The following is a 9933-nucleotide window of genomic DNA, read 5'->3' as shown; positions in this document are numbered from 1 at the left end:
AAGAAAAATATGAGGATAAGTGGGGTGAGTGATGAGAGTGGAGTGAGAAGAATGGCAAATGGGAAAGCAGTTGGTTTTGTTTCTGCTCGTGAGCTTCTCTGATTCTGCTGGAAGTCTTTCAAGTTAGGTAATATCAGTACAGATACTGTTTTGTTCTTGTTTGCTTCTGCCATAGTGATTCTTTAATGATTCCAAATGTCCCTACTCCTTAGGGCAGGTAATGAGAAAATAGCAGAATTTACTTTCTGACTAAAAACACATAATGTACAGTATGTAGAGAAAGGACATTGACGATTTGTATCCTTTTGTTTGTTGTTTTCTATTAAATATGTGATTCAGTGTGGGTCTGTAACTGAAATAAGCAAGGTAAGCTGTGTATGACCAAATATTGCAATATTGCAATTTCCATCTTGCTTCTTAGTAAAGTGATCTTTGAAACCACTGTATTACAAACCTGCTAGAACTGAATGTACAGCAGTTCTACATTCTTTTCCCTGGTTACATTTATTGAGAAAAGCATAATACCTCAAACTTAAACCTAATCAAACATCTCACTTAGCAACTTCATCGTTCTTCACATGCTTGCCAGAATAAACTTGGCTTCCCACGTGTGGGCAGGAGTCCCCATGAGGACTAGATGATCATTGTGGTCCTTTTCAAGCAAGGCCATTCTATGATTCTGTGCTCTGACTGCCTCTTGGACCAGGGGGTTGAGTTGTGTGGTGCAGGCCTTGCTGGTATAGTATTCCTGAATGGGCATTGTACTGTTAGGGCTGGCTGTGCTCTGTAGTGCATTGCAGCTGTACTTTGTACTCACGTTTACCCTGAAGCTTGGATGGGATTCAACCTGTAGAAATCTGATGACTGATCTTGCTTTCTTTTGATGGCTATGTTGGTTTGTTTTTATTGTTGTTGGAGCTTTAAGAGGCTTTGTGTAGGCTTGAAATAAAGTAATGATGCTGCTTCCTCTGTTGGAAGGCTGCTGCTCTGCTGTAGGTCACAAATAGAGGTACTTGGACAGGAGGAATGCTTAAAATGGGATCGACAACCAGAACTCAATACTGGCTCATAGTTGATAAGATTGCCCGGTTGAATATCCCAAGTGTGATATTGACCAAAATGCAGCTCAGTTCTGGAAAGTGAACGTGAAATCCAGCAGTCCTGCGTACAGCTCAGGAGAAGGGCAGGGTGCTGGAGGGGTTTGTGTTGGGTCCTCAGGTCTGTGATGGAGGCAGATGGCTTCATCTCTCACCATGAGTCAAAAGTAAGTTAGAGAAACACTTTTTGTTGGCAAGCGAGGCATTGGTGGCCTCTACTTCTGCAGTTGCCTATTTTGACTGTCCTGGGCTGTTGTGTTTGCTGTGTTAAGGACACTCATTACTGCACGACTTGCAGCTTGTTAGAGAGCAGAGAAGGTGCTGATGGGGTAAGGACAGAATTGGTCCGTGCTCAGGTGCTGCTCAGAAATGCAGGTGGGGTAAAATGCATGCAGAACCTTTGCTAATGTTCCGTTTGGGAACAGCTTTAACCGTTGTTAGGGCTGTCATACATATTAATTAGAGCATCAGAGTAACTGATTGACAAGGCAGCCAAAAGGCAGCAATGAACTGCAGGTGTTAGAGAACACATGGGAACAGGAGCAGCTCAAGGAGGTATGAGAGCAAGCATGATTATATTGAACTGTGAGGAGCTGAAATCTGAAAAAGAGCAGCTAGGAAACAGCTAATTTGTGCTATTAGGAGCTTTGAGAAGACTTTAGTGTACTTTCCCCAAAGCATTATTTAATCAATTGTGAGAGTTAATTGACAGAAATGAATGCTTTAAACCATTATGAGAAGTATAATGTTAAGATTTTCCTTCAAGAGTAAAAATGCAAATAATTAAGTGATTTTTTTTAACTCATTTTTGTGTGACAAGGAGACATAAACCCTTAGCTTTTCAAGTCATTCTGAAAAGCATTCCAGTGACTTTGTCAGATTTCATTGACTGCAGAAAACCCACAACTGTAGTACTGGAATAAAAAGCAGAGAGGCTTCATGTGCAGTGTTGCATTACAAGTGGTGTTTATTGCTGCCTCACCTGTGCACTGGCACCTGTTGAAAACTTTGGTTTATTTCAGCAAGGCTCCCTTGTTAAGAGGCACTTTTAATATCCAAAAGACATTTAATAAGTTGTCAGCATTCCTTTCCTTGCATTTGTTTTTTGTTCTTAATCCAGAATCCTAAACATCACAGCTTTGAAACAGTTAGTGGGAGCTCTGCCTTAAGAAACCTCAGATCAATGCCTTCTTCAAATGCATCTTTAATCTTTGGATGTGGGCTCTGCCTTTAAAGAGTGCTTTTACAGCAGTGGCTGTAATGATGTATGTGTAGATTTAATAATGAAAGAACTGCATGACACGGGGTTGGGTGGCTTCTTGTCACAGCAGCTATGAGCCATCAGGGAGCGCTGCTTATCAAAAAGCACCTTTGAATTCTGAGACTATAATTCAGCCTTAGAAAAATGCTCAAATGTATCATGTTTTCTGTTGAGACCACAAAGCTGTAGGTGGCTTATTTGTGTAGGACCTCTCGGGATGTTTTTTGGTCTACAAACACTGCACTGGAAATAAGAGTGTGGCACTTTCTTGTTACTTAAATAAAGCTTTTGTATCCCTGAGATTGTGAACTGCTGACTTATTTTTCCCCCTCCTCCTTTCTAACAGGAACAGGAAGGTGGTCGATTACTCCCAGTTTCAGGAATCAGATGATGCTGGTAAATGACTTTGTTCTTAACAATATAATATCCTTGGGTTACAGGGGTTCGTTTAAGGCTTTGCATATTAATTACGTTGCTTCTAGTCACATCTTTAACCTAAATTCTGGGGAGTTTCTACTCTGCAGTCTGTGAACTGTTAATGAGCATTTGAAAATATAATGGTTCTCATGTGTTTTGTATTAAACAAACAATGGTGATAGAAATCTTGTTATTTAACGCTTGTATTGTTGTAGTGCCTTCAGGCTGTTGGCAGCAACCATCTTCCTTGCTCTGTTATGTTCTGTGGCAAAAAAAAACAACAACCCTGGTGCTGCTTTTTTTTTTTTCCTATAGTTAAATGTGTTTTCAATTTATTTTAGTGGGCTTCAGTTAATTCCATCATGTCGGGCATAGTTGTGAATTGCACCTAAAAAAAAAAAAACTTAGCATATTCTGTCAGAATTAATGAAATATTTCTGGCAGCCATATGGAATATGTTTTGTGTTCTTAGAAAATAGATGCAGTGCTACTGTCTCCTAAGGGTGCTTACACTGATAATTATTGGGAACAAATATGCCCTGTTGTATTGTATAAGGTATTGTGTAATGCTCTGTTTCCATCATAGGGCAGTAAATAAAGTTGTTGCTGTTAAAAGCATACAAATATATGAATGGATGTTAACCTCCAATAGGTTTCTGTAATGGTTTGTGTTCCTAATGAGCTGTAAAGTTAAGATACCCCTTTTTCTTCTGAAGCATTTTGTGTGTTTCCCAACACTTCTGTTTCAGATTTGGTTGTGTGCAGTGCTGTTATTGTGCTGTTGGCAGAAGAAAAGGTAAATCAGTAGCTGAAGGGAGGACTTCACTTCTGTAAAGCTTTCTTTGTAACTGTGGTTTTATCTTTTTTTCTTTAAGAGCTACTTTTTATGTGCTTGAATTGGTCAGTTTCAGCTGGCTGAGGAAGTCATTTTGCTGGGAAGTAGGAGTTTGATTCAAAACCATTTTGTACTGTCCCATCTAGATGAAGATTATGGGAGAGATTCAGGTCCCCCATCCAAGAAAATCCGCTCATCTCCCCGAGAGGCTAAAAATAAGAGGAGATCTGGGAAGAATTCTCAGGAAGACAGGTAAAAGAAGCACTTCATCTGTTAAGAACATGTCTCTAAACCTTGTCCTGTATGTGGGGAGCTGTATCTTCTAAGAGGAATGATTGTAAGTGGAATTCAAAACGTGCAGTGTGAGATACAGAGCTCTTGATCACTAAGCTTTCCTAACCAGCTTGGACATTGAGGTGGTTCTTTTTTATTGAAGTTGGCAGGGAAATCATGTGTAAAGTACTTGTCACTAGCACTTTGGCATTAAAATAGCCTTCCAGAGCTATACAATTGGAATGGCAAGGAGCTTGATACGAGTTACAAAGATTGGCAGCTGGTGCAATTATCTCCAGGTAAGTTAGTGGCTGGGTGCCTTTCATTCTCTGTGTTTTTTTTTGTGTGCTCAGAGCATTTATGTGGTTGAAGATTAAATAGGGCAGGTACAGTGACTGTAGTAGTAGGGGCCATTTGTTAGTTTTGCAGCTCTGGTTTTTTTCACTTCCTATTTTGTCTAATTCAGAAACTGAGTAACTTGTTTTGATAACTGAATTGCTGTGGCAATGTGAAATGTCTGCATTCTAAGTGATTCCCTGCTAACAGTGGAAGTCCTTCCTGTAGAGTGAGGGTATCTTGCATTTACAATAGCTGTAATCAGCAAATGGTTGCTGTAAGAAACATGATGAAAAGAGACCTATTAAATCAATTGACTGCTTTCAGGGACGGAGATTCTGCCAGCTGGTTATCTCTTAACTGTCTTGCATTGTTTGGTGGAATATAGCTAACTTACCACAAGGTATGCTTAAGATGTTTCTCTCCATCTCTCTCTCCCTTAAAGTTCCTGTGCTATAAGGTGGAAGCTGAATGTAGGCATGAGGGAACATTTTTACTTACTATTATAAACTGAGAGGGCGAGGCCATTTTCACCATGGCTTTTAATTTTCCCAAAGTTGTGAACATCATGTTTTCATATCTTGAAATGGTTTCAGGAAAGAAAAGCCAAGCAATCATTTCCTGCTGTTGCTCTTGACTCGTGTTGCACTGTTTTGACACAAATGATGGGTAAAAATTTAATGCAGAAGTGACGTTATACAAGTACTATCAGGTATCACAATTAACTGTGTTATTTGTGGCCCAGTGTAGCTCATCTGTTGCTTGGCAGATTGCTGCAGTTTGCTTAGACCAGTGTGTTTGTTCTGCTCATGCAATGCTTAAAGAAATTCTAGAGGTCAGACTTCCAGATAACGCATGAAATAAAGATTTCAGTAGATAAGATGTTCTATAAAGAAACTGGGCTAGGGAGCTCCCAGAGCAACTAAATAGTTGACCACAATGTCCTATTAACTCAGGTGATATTTAAGTATGTAAGAACACTTCTGTTTGTATTACAAGCATTGCACAGAGTCGGAATGTGAAACAAATGCATGTATTGATTTGAAATCCACAGTTGTCCATCAGACTGAAATCAAATGGGCCTGAGGGACTGCAGTGTAATATGTTATCTAAACTATGGATGTTCTTGAGCAATGTTATGTGTTAGCTCCAACTGCCAAACCTGGACAGTAAAAATGACAAGTGATAGGGATTTGGGTAAGAACAGAAGCAGTAGTACCTACTTGATGGAACAGTCTTTAATAAGGACTGAAACCACTGTAAGGGATGGTGAAAGTCTGTCAGAGATCAGACTGGGAGCTTGCAGACCAAATATGTTCTAGTTAACTGATCAGACAGAGTGAAGGTTTCCAAAGAAAGCAATGAGAAAAAGAGAAGGGACTTCACTATACGTATAGTCAGGATAAAACTATATTCCTTTTAATAGATTTGACCATGTATTAGCATATATAACTTCAAAATCCTAACTGTGAAATGGAAGACATCTGGATTATCAGTAGACTCTGGAGAAAAATGCGTGGGTTATCTTATTCTTATTTCCTGGTTGGTTTCCTTGGCACTATGTGATACAAAGTTTGAACTTTCTTTCCAACCATAACTACATATGCTTCTGAGTAATGCTAAAGTATAATGTGGTAATGTTCAGGAAAAGTGGGTATTCTTGGCCTAGAAATCAATTCTACTCTCTGAAAATTGTTATTTTCCATATAGCAAATGACTGAAATAGGAGTTAAGCAATCTTTCCCTCCTTTTCAGTGAGGATTCAGAGGAAAAAGATGTGAAGACTAAGAAAGATGATTCGCACTCAGCAGGTAACTAACCATGCTGCACTGATAATGTTACCTTCAAAATAAAGACCAATCTGTAAGAATATTGCAGGATCTGACACACACAAGAAGTTCTTCTGCTTAGAGAAGCATGCACTTTTCTAACACGTTTACCTTAAGCTGGGTGCTGCCTCTGCTGCTTGTTACTTCCAGCCCTGGTTGGGGGCAGCAGATGTGTTTTGTGTAATGTGATGCTGCTATAGATTGTCCTCACAGGTAGAGAGATGGATGTTCATCTCCTCCCTGGGATTCTCATCTGTTCCATGGTCATAGAAGAAGCTTAATATTCTCACTTTTTCCTTTCAGATGAAGATTTTGGCAGTGAAGATGATGACTTAGGAGCAGATGATGGCAAAGCTGACAGTGACTATGAGAGTTCTCAAAAAAGCAAAAAAGGAAAGAAGGCCAAACCAGATAAGAATAAGAGAGCCTCTAAAACCAGGAAAAGGCCTGCAGGTAAAGAAACAATTGCAATAATAAGTCTAATTTTTTTGAGAAAGTCGTTCAAGAAGTATGAATGTTGATTGTTGTATTCATTCCCTGTGTTGCATTGCAGTAGTTCTGTACTGCATATGCATTTACTCATTACACACATTCTATAAAGTAGACTTTTGTCTGTCCACTCACTGGCTGATGAAGACGTGCTGGCCAGTATTTCCTGTCTTCATTATAACACAATGACTTTGTGCTGCAGAGGACAGCGAGGATGAGAAAGAAGACCACAAAAACGTGCGTCAACAGAGACAGGCAGCATCCAAAGCAGCTTCCAAACAACGAGAGATGCTTATGGATGATGTGGGTAGTGAGGAGGAAGAACAAGAGGACGATGAGGCACAGTTTCAAGAGAGTGAGTAAATGGGACTGTACTGACAAACATCATAAAAAGTTTAAACCCTGGTCATATGGGCAGTAGTACCAGATGTAGGTTGATGGGTCTGGCCAAATAGAAAAAGGAGCAGTTTCCTTTTTGACTTGACTATTAAGATATAAGTTATTCTTTTTGGTGCTTGCTTGTTAATGAATACCTGTCTGTCAGACTGTCAATTTTTGACATTTAAAAATTTTGTTCTAAGTTTGCAGCAAATATGGAATTCTTCATAAGCAACACTTGAGGAGCACTGAAAACTTCTTAATGTTTCTTGCTGCTTCTTGTTACCTCCATCAGTTTTGAGGTGTTGGTGCTACTTTTCAGCTGATGGAAAAAATACTTTATCCTTGATTGATCAAAGTAGAACAGTTAGTTTCACAAGGAGAGATGAATTCAACCAGTAATGAACCACAGTAAGTTTCTTTGAAATAGTGGATGCAAATGTAAGTTCAGAAGGGAGTACGATTATCATCACAAATCCATTTTTTAATGGATTCCTTAGGATGGATCGTATTTCAAGGTTCTGAAAAAGGCCACCTGTTCTGTCATACTTTATCCCTGCTACTATGAAATCTTCTGCCGCATTTCTCTAGGACAGCAGGCAGGTGGAAGCTCATAAGGTCACAGCATCTTTAGTTTTCTGACTTCTCTGTTTAACTTGTTTTTTGGTTGGGTTTTTTTTTTTTTGCTTCCTCTCCTTGTCTTCAAGAACTTAATTTTGTTATTGTTTCAAAAGATTCAGGAAGCGATGAAGATTTTCTCATGGAAGATGATGATGATAGTGACTATGGCAGTTCAAAAAAGAAAAATAAAAAGGCCTCCAAGAAGTCCAAACCAGAGAGGAAAGAAAAGAAGATGCCAAAGCCCAGGCTAAAGGCTACAGGTGAGTCTGTGCAGAACTATGCAATTTAATTTAGAGACTAGTACTTACTTATTGAGGACTGAACAGTAAGTTTTGGGGCCAGCAGGCATTACATCATTATGTTGAAGGGCTTTTTCTTGTAAGTAGTAACTTATCGTGATTTAAAGTAACACAGTGAAGTGATAATGTCTTGAATTCTTACTTAATAAAGAGATTGAATTAGTATTTATATATCATTGACAAAACCTGCGTTGATTGTGAACATCTACTGGTATGGTGCAGTCTGACATTCTGCATCTCATGACTAATTAATGTAATCTGTGGCTTTGTTTGGGATTCTTGGTCATTAATAAGTATTCAGGGTGGAGGAGCTAGCAGTCCTCATTCAGTTCAACTTCAGGATTATGGAATGAGTATAACGCCATGGTCAAAGCAAAATGAGACCTGCTACTGCAGTGTCTTGTAAATTCTGTTTGTATAAAGGCATGTCACTTTCTTGTTTTGGTAGCTAATAATAACTTGTATAAGCTTTTTCCTTTTCCAGTGACTCCCAGTCCAGTGAAAGGCAAAGGGAAGGCAGGCCGCCCCACAGCTTCCAAGACAACAAAAGAAAAGACCCCATCCCCCAAAGAAGAGGATGAAGAGCCTGAAAGTCCTCCAGAAAAGAAAAAATCAGCCAGCCCTCCACCAGAGAAGTCAGGGGATGAGGGATCTGAAGAGGAAGCACCCTCTGGTGAAGATTAAATGGCAGTTGAGGATATCTTTGTTAAAAAAGAGAGAAAAAAGGAAAAAGAAAACATACTTAGGGGTAGAACACGGTTTTGGCTGTGGCTTGACTCATGGGCTTTGAATGCTGTCTTTACTTTCAGCTGTTTAATACAGTGTATCCTTTTTTTAATAAGAGGAAACCCTCATACAGTAATATTTTGAAGTCACTGTTCTCTGTTGGCCATTCCGTTCTCCCTTCCCCTCCAAATCCAAAAGCCATTTGAGACAAATTAACAGACCATTTGAATATATATATTTTTTTTCAAGGGATACTGCAGTTGTGAAGCAATAAGGTTTGGGACTGATAAACGGAAACTACACTTACAAATCACTGAGTAGAATAGATTTCCCAGTGCTGGTAAGAGTTCTTCAAAACTATAATTCTGTATTTCAATACATGGTTAAAAAAACAAACCAACCATGCTTTAATAGACTTTTCTCAATAGAAGTACCTTCTCTCAGAAAAGGAAAAATATATATATATAAACTGCAGAAGAGGAAACATGGGGAGGAAGCCTGTGTTTCTTGGATTCATGCAACTTTTTAATGGAAAGCAATCAAGAGACTTATAGGGGGTCCACTATCTTTTATCTGGAAAAATCCTCCAGTTAGGATGCAAGATCTTTCATCTTTCCTGGATAGAATACTATTCTGCTTAGGCAGATCTCAGTTCATTCTATACTATTTCAGACACACAACTAGAAGCTGCTCACATCCACTAATTCTGTGTTACTTCTTCCAAGGTCGGCTATAGATGGGCAGAATAGGGAAGAGAAATTTGAAAACAAGTTTTAAAGCTCTGGTTTCCAGTTGACATTGTGGAAATTTTCTATAAAGTTCCAAGGGAAAAAAATGATGGACATTATAGAAGTAGTATTTTTTTTTGTTCTTTTGGGGTGAGGGATGTCCTTTTATAAATGTGAAGCAAAGGATTCCTGTAATGCTCTGGTCAGTCTCGGATCCCATGAGTCACGCTTAAGTGCTTCTCTTCTCTCCCTCCATCTGTCCTCAGAAGGCTGTGTAATCATGTCTAAGCCTCTCCAGCTACGGTGTTGGACAGTAGACTCCATCAATAGTGAACATCACCCCAGTACCACTTCCATTTCTTCATCCTCCCATACTGCAGCATGGGAGGATTTATTCGTTCTGCTCCCACACTGACATGTCTGCCTCTGTTGGTTGTCATTCTGTTCCCGAAGCCTAAGAAGTGTGGAGTAGGGAACAGTGTTAAAGGATGAAACTGAGAGGAAATGAATTTTGAAAACAGTGTAGCAGGGCTATGGTTCTGTAACAAAAGCAGGATGTCCCTCTAAACGCGAGATACTTGAGGTGTGTGTAGTGGCATTTTTAATGTGTTTTTATCAAAGCAGCCATATCTTTTTTTTTTTTT

The 9933-nt window shown here is 39.2% G+C and overlaps 1 protein-coding gene across 1 annotated transcript; it reads left to right on the top strand.

Annotated features, from left to right (window-relative positions):
- Positions 1-1238: 1238 nt before the first annotated feature.
- NUCKS1 (nuclear casein kinase and cyclin dependent kinase substrate 1) lies at positions 1239-8823 on the top strand. The gene is made up of 8 exons (XM_003212907.4): positions 1239-1264; positions 2705-2754; positions 3757-3862; positions 5975-6030; positions 6352-6501; positions 6740-6892; positions 7650-7796; positions 8320-8823. Exons 1-8 carry the CDS (start codon positions 1254-1256, stop codon positions 8517-8519), a joined length of 873 nt encoding a protein of 290 aa, XP_003212955.1. The 5' UTR covers positions 1239-1253; the 3' UTR covers positions 8520-8823.
- The last annotated feature ends 1110 nt before the right edge of the window (positions 8824-9933 follow it).

This window comes from Meleagris gallopavo, chromosome 28 (genome assembly GCF_000146605.3).
Source record: "Meleagris gallopavo isolate NT-WF06-2002-E0010 breed Aviagen turkey brand Nicholas breeding stock chromosome 28, Turkey_5.1, whole genome shotgun sequence".
NCBI lineage: Eukaryota > Metazoa > Chordata > Aves > Galliformes > Phasianidae > Meleagris > Meleagris gallopavo.
This window is presented reverse-complemented; position numbering and strand designations above follow the sequence as displayed.

Bases quoted from the DNA above. Each gene is read 5' to 3' on its own strand.
- NUCKS1 (XM_003212907.4), top strand. The intron at 2,755-3,756 runs GTAAATGACTTT...TGTCCCATCTAG, and splicing joins TCAGGAATCAGATGATGCTG to ATGAAGATTATGGGAGAGAT. The intron at 7,797-8,319 runs GTGAGTCTGTGC...TTCCTTTTCCAG, and splicing joins GCCCAGGCTAAAGGCTACAG to TGACTCCCAGTCCAGTGAAA.